At 41.1% G+C, this 16,753-nt stretch overlaps 1 protein-coding gene across 1 annotated transcript; it reads left to right on the forward strand.

The window, feature by feature from the left end:
* Window positions 1–2,533: 2,533 nt before the first annotated feature.
* On the forward strand, window positions 2,534–13,791 carry TMEM45A (transmembrane protein 45A). Its single transcript, XM_074152720.1, has 5 exons — window positions 2,534–2,743; window positions 4,925–5,137; window positions 5,860–6,044; window positions 8,246–8,391; window positions 9,746–13,791. The coding sequence occupies exons 1-5, from the start codon at window positions 2,554–2,556 to the stop codon at window positions 9,837–9,839; spliced, it is 828 nt and encodes a 275-aa protein (XP_074008821.1). The 5' UTR covers window positions 2,534–2,553; the 3' UTR covers window positions 9,840–13,791.
* Window positions 13,792–16,753: the final 2,962 nt, after the last annotated feature.

Raw genomic sequence — 16,753 nt, forward strand, 5'->3', positions numbered from 1 at the left:
TGTAGGCAAACCTTCTCCATCACATCAAAACTGTGGGTGGTGGCAGTTGACTTCTAGCCTCACTGAAATAAATGCTCAGGCCTGATGAAGGAAAATTCATGAATTGGGACATTTAATCAGTTTAAGGCAAGCTCTGTCATGATGTTTTCAAGTTTACTAAGGATTTAAAGTTTAATTCACATAACTCCTTTCTGAAGCCAACTGTGTTGAGATTCAGTGTTCCAAAGGTCTGCCCCAACAGCTGGCTGGAAGATCTGACATGTCTCTAGAGAAATCCTACAAATAACCCCCAACATCTTTGGATGAACGCAAACTGAAGTTTTCACTCTCTAAAGCTAATAATAAGTGATTACATTGCTTAGAGCAAAAAATAAGTTTTTCTGTTTCGTTTATATTGGATACAGTAGCTGCTGTATCAGTCTTTTCCTTTTCTTCTTTCCTCTTCTTTTTAAAGGCAAAAAGTAGTTTTAAATAGAGTATCTTGATGGATTACCCAGATTATGGGCAGAAAATAGAGCTCTAAATAACCCAGGTGTGAATTTACAGATTGAGAATAACTTTTGAAGTTTTGTATACTGTGCACTACAAATGACATTAACACACTGTTCTTCATTTGACTCTACTGCAGCTGTACTCTCTTAGAGGGAGGCTTTTCATAGGTTTAATTTACCTTTTTAATCCAGTATCTCACTTTGATGTGGGGTACAGGGTAAATCTTTCCATTTGGAGTGCTATGTACCTGTGGTGAATAATAAAATATCTAATGAATAAAGTCTTTCTAATGAATGGTGTTCAGTGAGATCAGATACATGGTGAGGAAAGGCCACTCCCCATTCCCCCCTCTTCCTTTCATTCAAAGAAGAAAAAAATCTGATCTGTCTGAAAAGGCAGCAATACTTTTCAGGCCAGCATGTTTTAGAAGAACCAGAAATTAAGGCTCTCAAAGCAAAGTAATTATTTCAAAGTTTAAAGCAAAGTTTAGGCAACTGGCTAAAACTTCAGCTCCTGCTAGCAGTGCCCTTTTTTACGGCAAATGGTGGCACAGTGAGTACTGCCAGTGACGCACAAACTGGTCAGACTCTTTGAAATAAAGATGTCCCAAAATGAGGTACCTCTTCTGCGAGACCATGGGGGCTGGGTCTAACCTGTGGGGCTGAGCCCCACAACTGCACCACTGAGAGCTCAGCTGCGCTGTAGACTGCTCGAGAGTGAGCAGTGCTTTCCCACCTGCAAATAAAACACACTGGCATCAAGGGGACTTTAAGGGTCAGCTCTGGAAGAGGAGGGGACAGGCAACGGGACAGGACCCTCTTCAGCATCCCCATTTAAATCACAGCCTGCCTCATGCTATGCATGAACAGTTGTAATTTTTTTCTTGTCCTTTGTGTCTATATAGGACACCTCTCCTCATGCAGTTGGGTAATAGTCTTATGGCAGCTTCAGGATCTACACATGTGGAAAAGTTTCTCTTCTTAAAAAAAAATAAAAAAAATAATTATGCTTTCAGTGGAGTTTAGCCTCCAGAAATAAGAGAGGGCTCATGCTACGTGACTAGACAGCATTACGTGAACCATCTGCAAGCACTCCATGGCCCACAAGCCACAGTTTAAAACTTCTTATGCAGAGCTGACCATAGGAAATACTTACTGAAAAGAAAAATATACCAGAGCCTCCATGTTCTATTCATAACCAGAAGGCTCCAGTGTAGTGTGGTGATTGGATTTTTAAGTCAGCAACTATAATAGCAGAAAGTACAGATTGCCAGTGATTCTAAAGTGGTTATTCCTGATTGTTGTCTGTGCAGAGATTTAGTATGCCTTTGGGTCACGATGCACAACTCCATTTATAATAACTTAAAGAAAAATTGCAATTTAATGTTAGAACTGTCATTTTAATGAAGAAGTTATTAGAGATAATTTAACTCTCCTAAAAATTGGGATGATGACCAGAATTACTAGGTCTTACTAATGGCACTGCTTTTAAATGACACTGTAACAACGATGTCATATAACAATAACCTTATCACTCGGTGCACTTGATGTATTTAATGGTATCTATCTAGTTGTGGGTGCATAATTCATCTATTGAGTGTGACTTGATTGTAAATCCCAATGAGACATCCGGATTGAAATACAAAATACAATTTGTTAGTGAATTGTTACCCATCGGATCTGTATACAATTCAGTTTTCCTTCAGTCAGGTATTGTCTTGATTTCTGTTTGTGGAGTAAAGAAACATAAAACCCTCTCTGAAGGTGAAAGAACCAAAACATGCCAACTGCCAGCTCTGCATTTCAGGTCAGCTGCTTTGCGGTTGGGTCTCATACTCTTGTTCTGCAAAGCTATGAAACTGGGGAGACTGGCTGGGTGTTTTGAACAGCCAGGGAAGATAAGTACATGCACTTCATTTTAAATAAAGTGTGAGCACTTAATTCAGTGACACCCTTTTGATTTATGCAAGAAGATACTTTAAAATTATAACCCACAGAATTCTACTATTCCCTTGATCGACCTGCATTTGTTTCACTTTCAGATATCGCCTAGCAGAAAACCATGGGCAATTTCAAAGGGCATGCCCTCCCTGGAAGCTTTTTCCTTCTTTTTGGCTTATGGTGGTCAGTGAAGTATCCACTGAAGTATGCCTGTCGAAAAAACAAGAATGCTTGCTACCTTGGTTCCAGAGCAGGATTTCAGCGCCTGGAGTTTGTTGAGGGGATCATCAAAGCTGTCTTTGCCCTGATTGGTAAGTAAGGTGGACTTGGGGCAGACAACAAAAAGGCTGTGCCTTTTAACACTTTTTTTTTTTTTTTAAAAATCTTGTTCTCTGATAAAACATATCTCATTGTGTTTTGGTATTTTGTCCTTTAAACACCATGAATCTAAGAACTAATGGGGCCACTGCTATTAATTACAGAGTTACGACTGTAACATGTTTTCCATGCATAGTGCTCTTCTGGAGCTTCTTTGAGGTCTCCTGACTACTTCACAGCTGATCCATCTGAGTGTTCATATGCTGTTCACTACTTCGCGGGGGGGAGATAAGGTATTTAGGCAAGCGGCTTTCACATGCAGACTGGGAGCACCGGGCTGTGGGGATGCTTCTTTTCTGTTTTGTACCCAGCCGTATCAGATGTCAGTAGTCTCCACTGCGTTATTGATGAAATATGTAAATGCAGATGCTTCTTCAATCATGTCATTCAAAAGTGAAAATATTCACAAAGAAAGACTGAACTCCAGATCTTATTGCTGCAGGACTGTTGCAACGGGGAGGAAGCAGGGGGCTGTTTCTCCTTCTGACTGGCCTGGGTACAAACCCACGGGGATGGTTTAGTGAGCTGTGCAGTCGACTGGAGGTGTCTAGTTCTTGTTCACATTCCAGCAGGCTGTATGTTAGCAATTTACCTTTATAAAGTAGGTAAGCTAAATAACAGGGGACCTGAGGAGATCAGCACATTTGGCTTGCAAGTCAAAAAGCATCTCAATTTTTAGAATTTCTAGATTCTACCTAACTACTCTTCTTTAGACGCTCAGAGTTGCCTGCTTTCTAATCAAGGGGCAGGCTGTGCCAAAATCTTGTTCTTGATTTTCCTTCTTCTCTGGCAATTGTATCAGTTAAGGTACGTCAGCCCTGAAGGAATGTTGTGTATACATACATATATATACATACATACACATCCACTTTGATATGCCTTATAAAATTACCAAAACCTAAATAATAGCATTCATTTTGAGGTGTGAGTGGGGACATCTTTCCTACAAATCTCCCAGTCAGTGTCTAGAGGTAGTTGGGCAGCTAAAACACTCACCTAGTGTTTTTATTTTCACCCTGAAACAAAAAGGTATTATTTTAACTCATGGTAATTTCAGTTCCAGTCAAAAATGTGGACAAGAAAGCCTGGCAAGGACAAACAGTTAAAGCAGAAAAAGGAGCAAAACTTGTTTCTGTGTTAGGAAAACTTGAAATAAAGCGCTTATCTACTTATAAAGCAGGATGCTGGCCCACCCTTTATAAGCAATATAATTAATGTTTTAGAAGCATAATGTATTTTAAACCCTTCCCAAACTTCATTGATCATATAAAATATCTAAAAGCAGCTTTTCCCTTGCTGGAGTACTGCAGCTAGTTAGCAAGACACCGAGGGGCCAAGGTAAGGGAGGCAGTGGAGCAGCAATTCAAATATTAACTCGGTATACATTCTCATGGGACTTTTAATAACCCTGCACGGTGGAGGGATTTCCTTTTATGGCTTTATAGGAAAAATCCCCTTTGAATTAAGAGTCTGAACTCTGCATATTGCTTATTGCAGGGGACTGAAATGGTAAATCTTTCTTTTGGGAACTTTAGCATGTGTTATACTCATGTTTGAACTACTGGGAAAGGCAGCCGAGAAATTCAGTCAGAGGACTACTACAATAGCAATTGTTTAACAAAAAAAGCAGCATAGAATAGTTGTCTCCATTTTCACTGCTGGAAACTGCAACATGCAAGTAGTCCCACCAGGAGTAGACCTGAAGCCTGGTTTCCTCTGGCTTTCTCCTCTCCAGATTATGTGATGCTTAATATATGTTTGAGCTCACTCTGTGGTCTTCCCTCAGCAAAGCAACTTATTCCATCTCTCCTCTATCCACTGCCTGTTTTCTTGAAAATTGATATAAAATTAATATCTTTGAGACTTCTGTGCATTTTCACTTGAATCTGAACAATATATTAAAAAATTGATTGGGAATGGCAGAACTGGGCAGAAGGGAGCAAAACAAAGCAATCACCCAGAGCAATCCTCAGGCAGCCAGACTAAACCCCAAATTGACTGGTGTTATGCTATGTGGGGATATACTGTTGCCTCTATTGTTTATATAAAGACTTATCATCAGTCTATTCCTTAAGCACCAGGACAAATAGTTATACTTCTCATTTCATGCACAGGAATGGTGGCTGAGCAGTTTGTTCCCGATGGACCTCATCTGAAGTTGTATAATTATGAGGAAAAGCACTGGGATCACCTGATGAACTGGCAACATGCCACCATGTACCTCTTCTATGGCATTTCAGGGTTGGTTGACATTGTGGCTCATGGGACCAACGCATTGCCAGTGGCCATGGACAGGATGATGCTTTCCTTAGCAGTGTTTATTGAAGGTCAGTTTACCTCTCCCTGCAGGGGCGCGTGTGAAACTTGCAGAGGGGTATCAATCTTTGGTCTGGGAATCTTAAATCAGCCTTAGTGGGAGCTGGATACTTAACAACCTGAAATGCTTAAAAAATATCAATCTTGATCCTCCTTAAGCTGCTGAGTGTTTGTCTGCACTGCAGCCCAGAGCAGGGTCACACATCGTAGAGGTGTACCTGTGCTTTCCTAACTGGCTCAAGTAGCAACAGAAATGTTATGAAAGTAGCAGCACAAGCCTGTTTTGGGTAAGTGCTCAGCAGCTCAGGCATGTACTTCAATGTATGTACTGACATGGTGTGCAACTTGTTAGCTAAAGCCAGTGTGAGTGCATTTACCTGTACATCAATCATATGTTGGAATTGCACTGGAGACACTCTCAATTTTTTTTCTGTACATGTAGTATATCTCATAGCATCCCTCTTGTTACACTGCAGAGGCAGACGAATGAGACGTTTTGTTAATATGTTTTAAACGAAAGGTGACAGAGCTGCAGCTTTCCATGCAATTTCCTTCTCTGAGCTCAAGAGTACGCAGTGCATAGGCATCAGTCTTAAAAAGTCATTCTCAGTTCGACTGAGAAGGTGATACTGGCATAAAGAGAAATGCTAAAGGTTCACTGTTTTCTAAAAGCAGATGCAGGGAGATTACAAGGCAAGAAGATATCTTTAACTCATCACTTCATTTATTCCAGGCTTTCTCTTTTGCTACCATCTTCATGGGAGAGCCATGCTGGATGTTCATGTTCATCAGTTACTGCTATTTGCGATCTTTGGAGCAGCTGTTTGCATATTTCTGGAAGTTTTCTTCCGTGGCAGTATTGTGCTTGAGATGCTCCGCACAAGCCTCTGCATATTACAAGGCAGCTGGTTCTGGCAGGTAGGTCACTTTTCTGCCTTAGGAATTTCTTCCTTCACCAAAATTTGTCATTTACCCTTTTGCAGATGTTTCACAGGTGATATAACATGCCTTTTAAACACAGACCTCAAAGGACTCATAGAAAACAATGCACTCTTAATGTCCCATTAAAGAGACAAAAGTATTTATCATCTCTGTTTTACAGACCAAGAAGCCATTTTACTTCTACTGTCTTTTATTTGAATCAATAAAAAAGCTAAGATGGTTTTGTTGAGCTCTCCCTTGAGGCTTAACATCCCCTCTGATCTCTGTAACACCCCGTTCAAAATTCTCCAGCCAAAAGGCAGTGATGTTATAGCCCAGCAACTTATGCTGTTCTTTGCAAAGTCAGTCCCCATCCCCGTCAGCTGCCGGAGCAGTCAGTAAATGCCCAGCGGAGAGCTGGATAGGTGGGGCAAAGCGCCCATTGACACTGCGTGAAAAGCATATATTGAACAAGAGTACAAATTATCTTTCAAATTGGCTGCCATTTCAACAGTGGCAACCTAGGTTTGAAAGGTATTTGAGCTCCCAAGTTGCATTAAGAGACTGAGTGATGTAAAACCTCCTGCTTTTCCAGTGTTTGGGAAATCGAGCAGAAGAAGAAACGGCCCAAACACTTATATTTCAGGGATGTGGCTCCCAAAAGGACTCTTCAAACTGTAGCTGCCATGCCTTCACTTACTTGTGATTCTATCCAATTAATAGATATTTGATAGTGACCCTTTCTCTGCTGTCAAACAAGAGACAGAATTTGATGAATCGCTGCGATCTTATAACAAAGAAATAGGAGCGCTAGTGCCGATGTGTGTTTCATCTTATAGTGGAGAACTGAGGTCACTCCAGTGATTTTTTCTTTCCGGCATGTCTAGACTGGCTTCCCTTTTTTATATGCTGGCCAGACACGATTAATAAAAACGTTTGCTGTTCCTTAGGAGAACTGGACACTCAGCACCAAATCAAATATTTAAATACTTGCTCTGGCAAGAAAACAGACCTCCGAAACAGCAGTATTTTTCTATAAGTGGGCTCAGCAACCTGGTGCTGCAGCACTTGGTGTTTTATTTTCTTGTTTGTAAACTTTTCTTTGGTGATTTAAGAAGCTTTACGTAAGAGGAATTAGATGCAACCATTTATTCTTTGTTGTCTGCCTAGTCTAATTTTAGAACAAGTTATTTCTTTAGCTCTGGAGACAATGTGGGTTTTGTTTCAAAGTAAAAAAATGAAGAACTAAAAATACAAGACATTTAAGTGTGACTTTTTTCACAACCGCATCAGACTTCAACCATATGTGTGACTGAAAACCACATACTGTCTGCAGCATGACAAATTTGTAAAAGGTGAAGGGACTTTCTTTCTGCATCATCAACACCCTCATTCATTGAATTCTCTACATGGAAATGCAAAATGCACTCCTCCCCTCCTCCTTCCTCTCATCCTCCTCCCAGCTCCTAAATTCTCAGCTAAACTGCTGAGTGGTGACTTTTTTTTGGTATTAGGCAGTACAGAGGACTGGTGCTTGTCAACGCAGACCCCTGCGTAGCCACGGGTTTACTAGTTTCCCAGCTTATGCATTAATCTGAATTCGATCTTTCCCAGCTCTGAATAAACAAATCAGCTATGGATTTCACATGAACTTATAGCCTTGGGTGAGAAAGCTCCTTTTTTACATAATTTCAAAACCTGACCCATTCCCCGCATGACCCACAAGAAATAGACTTATGCTTGCCTTTATTTATTAATTTATTATTCATCTTCTGAACCATGTAATGCATTCCCAGACGCTGTTGGGAAGAAGTGAGTCAGTGCAAATGGCTGGGCAGATTTGCTGGTTGGTGATGTGCTTGTGGTTCAGATCATAAGCAGCTGAGCATCAGTCCCTTTCCTTATAGTACGCAATTGTGATTGATGCAGGACTTGTTGGGTCGGCTCCTTAATTCACTTTGCAAGAGTAGAGGGTCTCTAGCACTCGCTCTGCATCTTCAAAGGCATTTCTGCACAAAACTGTAAAATGATACATTTCATCTGAGTGTGACTGCGAAATTATTTTTAATAATAATCACAGGAATAATCAGCACTATAAGAAAATGAAATGTCTGCCTTGCGATGGGTAGGATAATATGTGATACAGCATAGGACATACATCAAATGACATTTCCTAAATATCTTTTATTTTATTACAGATTGGTTTTGTGCTTTATCCTCCAAATGGGAGCCCAGAGTGGAATCAGATGGATCATACTAATATGATGTTCCTGACCATGTGTTATTGCTGGCATTACGCCTTTGCTTTTCTTATACTTGCAGTGAATTACACAATCGTCAGCTGGTAAGTTACTTGAAACACTAAAACTTTGGAGATCTGTCTATTTTGTCTAGCAGGAACTTTATATTATAAAAGCTTAACTGACAAATCAAAAGGTTTCCACAAAGTACGTAATTGTCTTGCAAGGTAAAATAAGAATAGATACTGCTAATCAATGGAGACAACATGACTCATTGCTTCACTAGAAAGGGGCGAAACATTCATAAAGTACAGCTCTGACAGCATAATGCTTCTCACATAAAATGAACTCTTTTTGGTAGTCTTCCACTTTTGTAAGTGCATAAAAAGCTGGAGGGAGGAGAGACCTTTTTTTTTCCCTACAAGATCTTCTCTCCCAGTCCTCATCTCTACTAATTCCAAGTGGCTTAGTCAGCAGGCTTCATGACTTAACTTTAAAGATTATTGGACAGGTTTCATTGCTAGCAATTTCCTGTGACTACACCTGATTCCTTTTTCACTAGCCAATTTCATCCCTTAATTTCTAAAGTTAGCTGTTTTTCTCGCCACCCAGTGCTAATTCTGACAACTGCAGAGTTAATTTGGTTGTAAAAATGAGCCTGATTCGGCCATGTGTCCCACCTGCAGGACCTTACCAAGCCTTTGCCTGCACTGTCTAAACATGCTTCTCACCCCGTGCTTTACCCCTACCATCTTAATGGCCCCATTTAATCATATTTTGGCCATATGTAGTTCTTGCAGTCTTGCTTTGCACCGAGGAGGTGCCATGTCTTTTTGGATCTCAGTCTGAAAGGCACCGACACTCAAGGCTGGGTAACCGGTTTGTTCTGTAAAGGATGCCAACTACAGAGAAGGTGACAGCAATCTTACATCCCTTCGGATGCTGGGAACAGCAACTGCTGCAGCATCAGACAAGCCCACCCCAGGTTGATCACAACACGCTGCGCAGAGTTCCCATCTGTGGGAAGGTTGGCCACTCTTCTTCACAGATTTATAGTACCCTTCCAAGTGAACATAGCTATCGGTCTTATACCTGCACAACATTGAACTTCCTATGGTGTACGCTCTTAGATGTGTCCATGGGAACAAGCTTGTACAGGGGGTATTGTTAAAGGCAGCACATACTAATGTCAGAATATATGCTTGCATTCTGTAGTGGTCTCTCATGGTAAAATGCAGGTATCTACAATTAAGGCCCAGGGTTAAATTCTGCCCAGATGCTGCTGGAAATCACTCGCTCCTCTTTACGATGTCTCCCACAGTAGCCCACTTCAAGTTTTCAATCATCCTAATTCCCTGATGTGATGGAAGAGTCAAACAATTTTTTACCATGTAAAAATGGCCAGATAAGCCTTTGAGTTACTATTGACAGCTCTTCTTTTTTTGTTGTTGTTTTCAGGGCAGTTCGTTCAAAGGTTAAACAGTCCCAGTCCATGGAAATGGGATTACTGAAAACATCTGAACGAGATCAGGAGTCAGAAGATGAAATTTAGCATGAATATGGCTTGACTAGTTTACCTGCTCTACCATTAGACTAATTGATACCTCATTTCTAGATTTGTTTGCCATCTTATTCATTCTTCACTACAGCTCGCTATGCAAATATCATCCCCCGAGTACTGTCTACATCTTTATTTGGAAAGGGTAAGCTTGGTATCAATTTGTGGTGGTTGCACTAGTACCTTGCTTATCGCACACTTCAAAGAAATCCAGACTAATATTAGACAGACTTGGACTGGATGAGGTGGCATGATGAAGCCTGTGTGTTTGCCTCATTAAAAGCTAAACAAAGTGTTTTCCAGCTGCTGCTGAACGGGCTGTTCAGTTTCCAAAATTAGGGTGTCCAAATAAGTGTGTTTGTTGCTCTGCAAGGGACTGTGCATAAGTAACTGTGTAGACCTGGAAAACAGTAGAACAAGATGGGAAGACTCGATGATCTTTAAGGTCCCTTCCAACCTAGACAACTCTATGATTCTAGGATAAAAAGATCAGAATCTTGCAGCTGTCTTGTACAACACGTTCATGTCTCTGCTTGTGGCTTTGTGTTAAAATGAAAGAACTACTCACTGCAAACCCATTCAGCGTTTCCTTGAAGAGTTGTGTAGCGTGTTCACTCCTGCAGAGATATTACCAAGCTTAGTAGGAGAACAAAAGAGGTGTATGATGATCAAAAACCACTGCAGTTATTCATTCTCATGCCTAGATAGTCCTGCCTCTTTGCAACATTTGACTTTGAAAGGCAGTGAAGTGAGTGAAGTGACTCTGCTTTCCCTCAGTGCCTGGAGCAACTTCTTTTCCGGAAAGGCTGAGGGGTGACCAGTGGGGCAGCACCCAGCCGCAAAGCCAGTTTATTTCCCCAAGTTATTTCCTTTCTTTTGGTGGAATTTGGTGGAATTTCAGCAGGGTTCATAGAGACACGTGACTGGACCCAGCACCTGGGTCAGGAGCAGGTAATGCTGATCTGTGGGCAGAATGAGATGGATTTTCATCCTGTTCCCTGTGTCTCCCCTGCAATCACCAGGCAGCTTGCGCAGTGCTGTATGGTGAGTTGTGGGAGGGAAGATGTTGCCTTCATAATAGCTCCATGCCCAGCTGCCCACAGCAGTGAATGACTTAAATTTTTTTTTTAAAATTGCATTTATTTTCTCCACGAAAAGGGAAATCTTGATTCAGTGAAAAACAGAGTGCCCTCCTCAGTGCTGAGTGTTGCCTGGGATGCGCTCCAACCTCATTAAAAGGGACATAACTGATACGTGGCAAGAGACAGCAGAAAATAATGTTGTATGTAAGCACACTGCCCCTGTGGGGCAGACTGTGAAGCGTCACTCTGGCTCTAATGCATCTTTCAAAAGACTTGCACGGGCAGCTGGGCAGCAGGGGACACTTGCTGCGCCCCTGCATGTGTGCTCTGCTTTCCAGAGGACTGAGCCCAGAATGCGTGCTGGTGGCCAGGGGCCATTTTACATATCCATCAGTGGTAAGGTGATCATTCTAGAAAACAGCCCTTCCCTTTAGAACACCTTCTAAAAGTATTATTTTCTAGTTATTTTTGGAAACAGGCTAGTGCAGGACAACAAATTCTGTTCAAATTGTACCAGTGGATTGGGTTTGGTGCTGCAAAAGTGTGTTCCTTCTATTATTAGAACATTTTCAGGTGCTCCTAAGGGAATGCAGGGCTGGACTCTGGCAGATGAATGAGAGCTATAGGCTGTGGTCCCTCTACTTTTGAGTTTCTCCTAGAATTTTTTCAGTGTGAACCAGAAAAATGAGTAGCATAAAATTACTAATTGCAGTAAACCAATTACTTAAAAAGACAGGCAATAAACCAGTTTGTAGCTCAAAGGGATCCCAGGACTCAAAAAAGAATAAATTAAAGGCTTTTCCTAAAGTATTTCACCTTCAATGCAAAATACACATTCACTTCATTTTCAGGACCCACTTTTTACCTTCTCATTTTCTAGGAGAACTTTCCTTAGCTGCACATGCTCTTAATGCTGAATCGAATAATTGATAAGCCTGCCAGGCTTATCAATGCCTTTCCAAAATCAGGGAGGTCATTTATTCTGAAGGAGATCTTCAGAAAGTACTTTGCTTCTCATAGTCAGGAACAATGCAAGTTTCTTCATTGCTTTTCTTGATAAGTTATATTTAATACTGTCAAATATTATGGTGCTGTATCTCTAAACTAAAGGGATAACCTAAGCAGGAAGAAAAGTATGATAAATTGGCTGAGCTTTGATATGTTTACTTAGAACACTTCAGTTGGCAATTTAAAAAAAAAATATTTTAGATATTTGCCAAGTATCGTGCAGTGACACTTGTATCCAGGTGTCAAATTATCCAGATGAATCTACTTTGGAAAGTAAGAATAGTTGGCCCACAGACAAAATTTCTGTGTTTAGAAATGTAAAACGGGAAACTGCAGATGCATAGCCAAAGATCACCACCTTTCTTAATCATTGTTTGCCCTTCTTCAATGCCTTTCTCTGAAGAGCCTTGGAGATTTTGGCAAACTTTAATGAAGTCTGTCCGAGGACATTCTTGTAAGCTCGGTAACAGTATGGCATTTTTGTAGGTCTGTGTATCAGCTTTGCAGTGGTCTCACTGTAAACTCTGAATTAATTCATATTTACTCAGCTCTGCAAATCTAAGACTTGAGTTTCGTTACTGTGGTTCCATTGCAATCAGATTTTCTGCTGGCATAAGCCAGAAGGAAGATCCACAGCTTTGCTGAGGAGCTTGCATGTTAATCGCAGCAGAATACATTGGCCAGATGCAGCATGTCATGACACCCAACTATAATCTTACCTTTATTGCGCCACATCACTCTTGTCTCTAAATTGTTGGGATTTTTTTAAGGGGCAGAATTTTTTTCCTCTTAGCATGGCTGTGGTATAAAGCTTCTGCAGTGCTGGGCAGAGAAGACAATGGCTAGGTATTAAAGAGAACTTGGAGATTATTGCAAAAGTCTGCCATGATGAGCCAAAATCAGTTGAATGTGGAGGGTGCTTAGCAAACTCTTCTTTTGAAAGAAACCTGCTTTTTCAGAAACAAAAAGTGCCAGTACTCAAACGCGATGGCCAGAAGAGTGGCTGCCTGCTGCAGGTCCTCCTGTGGCCACCTCAGCCTGGTGGCTCTGTCTCTCTCCTTACCTGTGCCCGGGCATTAGCCCAGCAGTAGCGGTAGGTCTGTGTGTTGTCTTGGGAGAAAACCTGAGCAGGACTCAGCCTGCTGAGAGGTATCACCTCTATCTCCCTCTGTCTCCCTGCTGTGAATCCCCCGTAAATGATCAGAGAACTGGATGAATAAGCCTGCCAGACACATCTGCTGGTTTTGGTGCAACCATGCTTAGCAAAGATGCCTTTAAAGAAGCCCAACCTGCAGGCTAATACAGTCTGTGACACAGAACTGTAGGGCAGCCTTATTACAAAAACTCTTCGCATAAGAGAAGTTGGCACTGCATTATTAATCTTGAAGAAATGCAAGGAAAAACAGATCCTGAAGCCTCAAAGAAACAGTAGTCTCCTGGATTTAATTTTTGATACTTTACAGCACATGCAGAGTGAGTGTCAATGGTGGGGTTTTGTGCTGGATGTATTTTTGGTGCCACAAAGGAAAGAAACATGCCGTTTCAGGGTGGGTTTTTACTATGCAGAACACCTGACCTGTTCTCAAGAATTGTTCAAAAGAGATGCCCAGGAACAGTAACATACCTATTACAATGAAAAAGGTACAACCTTCAGCATTTCACTAGCGACAGATTTTGCTTGAGTTGAATGAGTGGAGGGAAGTCTGACAAGTTTATAAACACCACTCAGAAAAAGGTAGCTGCTCTCAAGAAATTTAAATTATTGTTAAATATTGGTGCCTTTGAAAAACCATATGTTAGTTTATAATAGACAAGATATGCCTGTAATTTTATTTAAATAAAATTGATTTATTCATATAAGATGTCTGTCATGTTTTCAGGGGAAAAAATATAACCACTTATGGGAATGGGGTGGGATAGACTTATTACTGTCGTAGCCCACCCAGATATTTGAATGAGTTGCACTCGAATTCAGAAAAGGTCAGTGCTGTCTTGTCAAACTCCCTTGATTCTACTATTTAATTGTCATTTACAACACAGGTGAAAACAACACTTTTAAGGTCTGGGCAGTAGAGCTTCACAGATCCACAAAGGTCAAATTTTATAGAAAAAGGAGATCCCAGATTTAGATTGGGTCTCCACTGTCATATGTGATGGAGAAGCCAGCAAGACAAGTAAACACAACTGCAAGGACAGGTTCTTTCTTTTTTGGGCAAGTTTAATAATAAAAACATTTAGGATTTTATTTGACTTTGTTCCCTTTCTCCTTAAAGAAAAACACAAAAACCTTTTTCTGCTGTGAGATGAAAATGCATTCTGAAAGAAAAAAAATGAGATATTTGAAGAAATGTTGGCAATTAGGGATTTTTTCCTCTTCATATTTTTCACCGGTTTCTAAAATGAAAACTAGGGACCATATCTGGCAAAAATTAGCAAATGATTTTGGTCACTCTTAGACTGCATTTGGGGGATAAATTAATTATTCATTAAATATTACAGTCCCACGGCTTTCGTTCATCATTCTATGAATTTAATACCACTTTGCTATATATTTGACAGAGAGTGGTCTTTAGTCAACTATGGAGAACTTCAGGTGGGATGGACTTACTTGTACATAAGAAAACTTCAAAATTTCTCCAGGACCAGGTAAGGGGAAGAAAGTCAGCACTTTCCAATTTCCCATTTCATCTGGTTGCTCACAAGTCCGAAAGAGTTGCATAAGGCTTCTGGAAACTACCAGTCAGAAATTTTAAAAATCTAGGAGTAGCTTTAAATAAATCAGTTGGGGAATCAACTGGTTTGCATTAGAAAATCCAATGTACCAATGTCACCATATTCCCTGGAGTTGGGGCTGGGGTCAGCTATCTCCAACCACATCACCGGCATGACTGCTTACTGTCATGGTTGACCTCAAGAAAAGGCTAATGGCAGGCTGCATGCCCCATCCCATTTGTGCAATCATGTAAAATGCACACTTTGGCATTGGCTCTGTGTAAAACAGACTAGTTTCAGTGTGTGGCAGGAGCTTGGCTCACAATGGGAATATGTCTCCACCTGTGGAGATGACTCAGGACCTCACAGTTGCATTGGTGTTGGCACGAGGCATGGAGGGAGGCACTTGTGCACGATATGGAGAACCTGGTCTTGGAACAGTATTGCCTGGGCCCAAGGGAGATCACTCAATGTTGTGAGTGGGCTGTGGAGTCAGTAGCCCAAAGGAAAGCAGGGTGACACTATCCCCTGGACAATCAAGGAACAGGATGTCTCGCGGAAAAACAGCATCTCCGAGCTGGCATCTTAAAGGCAAGGCTGGTCCTGGAGTTCCTGAGTCCCTGACCACTCTACCAGGTGTGCTTAGTCTAGCATTTTAGTCTGGATCAAGAAAGTGCTTTGGACCTCACCCACTTGTCCTAACTTAAGCACCAGGCTTTGCACCATGGAGAAGAGTCAGAGCGTGGGATCTGGAGTCCCTTCACAAGAAACCAAGTTTGATGGTTCTCTCCAGCATTGCACCTTGTGTGGTCTGAGTGCTAATGGGCATCTGCATCCCTGGGAAAAAACTAGAGTCCACAAATACCTGTAGTGTTGAGTGAAAATGCCTGTAGTGTGGAATGGTTGTGCTGTAGAGGGTCTACTCCTTTGGCATCACCGATAAAGGCGCACACGTGTAAGATGAGGAGCTTGTCTGACAGGAGGGAAGGAACCTATTAAGGTTTTACCGTGAGGATAAATGGGTTAAATGTGACTTTCTCTCATTTAAATTATCTTTGTCTCTGTAAAGCTTAGTAACTGTGGTATTTTTTCTATATTCTGTAAATAAATACCTTTTTTCCCTTGTATCTAAACCTGGCTTGAACTAAGAATAAATTTGGCATCAAGGGTTTTCAATCCTACAGGTTCATTCATCCTTAAAACTGAGGCACTAGAAAACTTTGGTGTATCTGGTACCTTAATGCCCTCCTCCCATATGGTTCATTTCCTCTGAACTACAGCAGTGGGGAAGGAGTTACTGGTACAGAAGTTGGTGGAAGAAAACAGAACAGCTTTTTATCCAAAAAGCCCTTTAGCATGTGCAATAGTGGAAACAAGCCTGACTCCCGAGGCCTGTGCAACAACAGCACATTTGTTAAAAGGGAGAAAGACAACTGGAAAACTGCTGGGCACTTCCCTTTAAAATCTATTCTAGGTAAAATATGTGCTTGCTCAAAATATGTGGGAATAAAAAGCCTAATATTTGCCACAAAAGGCAAAACTAGTCCTCAGATGACTTTTTCAGAGCAGCAATTTCTAACACATTGCTACGTAATGGTTGCAGTTCACAGATTTCTATATTTTAAACACTTCTTAGAATGAAAATATATTCTAAAAGTAGTTGAAAAACATAATTATAAATACTACAGCATACTTTGCAATTTGATTCAGAAAGAAAGCTCTCGCATATAGACCACTGCCATTTAATGACAAAATATTCTGCCGGGGATGGCACCTAAGAGGTCAATGTCACAGTAAGGGCATGAAATTGGAGCAAAAATGGTTACACCTACATACTGTGGTTACCAGCCATTGCCTCACTGGGGAGAGAAAGAAGAAATGGAAAATAGACCGCACATCTATACAACTGAATAGCAATTAAGCAACTAGAAATCACTCCCAGCACTCTAAGACTATGGGAGGGGAAGCTGCGTTCATAGTATAACAGCATTCCGGTCTGACTCCAGTGTTATTTATCAGGGACAATGTTCTCAGACACACTGGGATTTTATGGCTCCTGTATGGCAGGCCCAGAAGCAGTAATGCCCATTTCCCGCTCCCGATGGG

The sequence above is a fragment of the Numenius arquata genome, chromosome 1, assembly GCF_964106895.1.
Source record: "Numenius arquata chromosome 1, bNumArq3.hap1.1, whole genome shotgun sequence".
Taxonomy (NCBI): Eukaryota; Metazoa; Chordata; class Aves; order Charadriiformes; family Scolopacidae; genus Numenius; species Numenius arquata.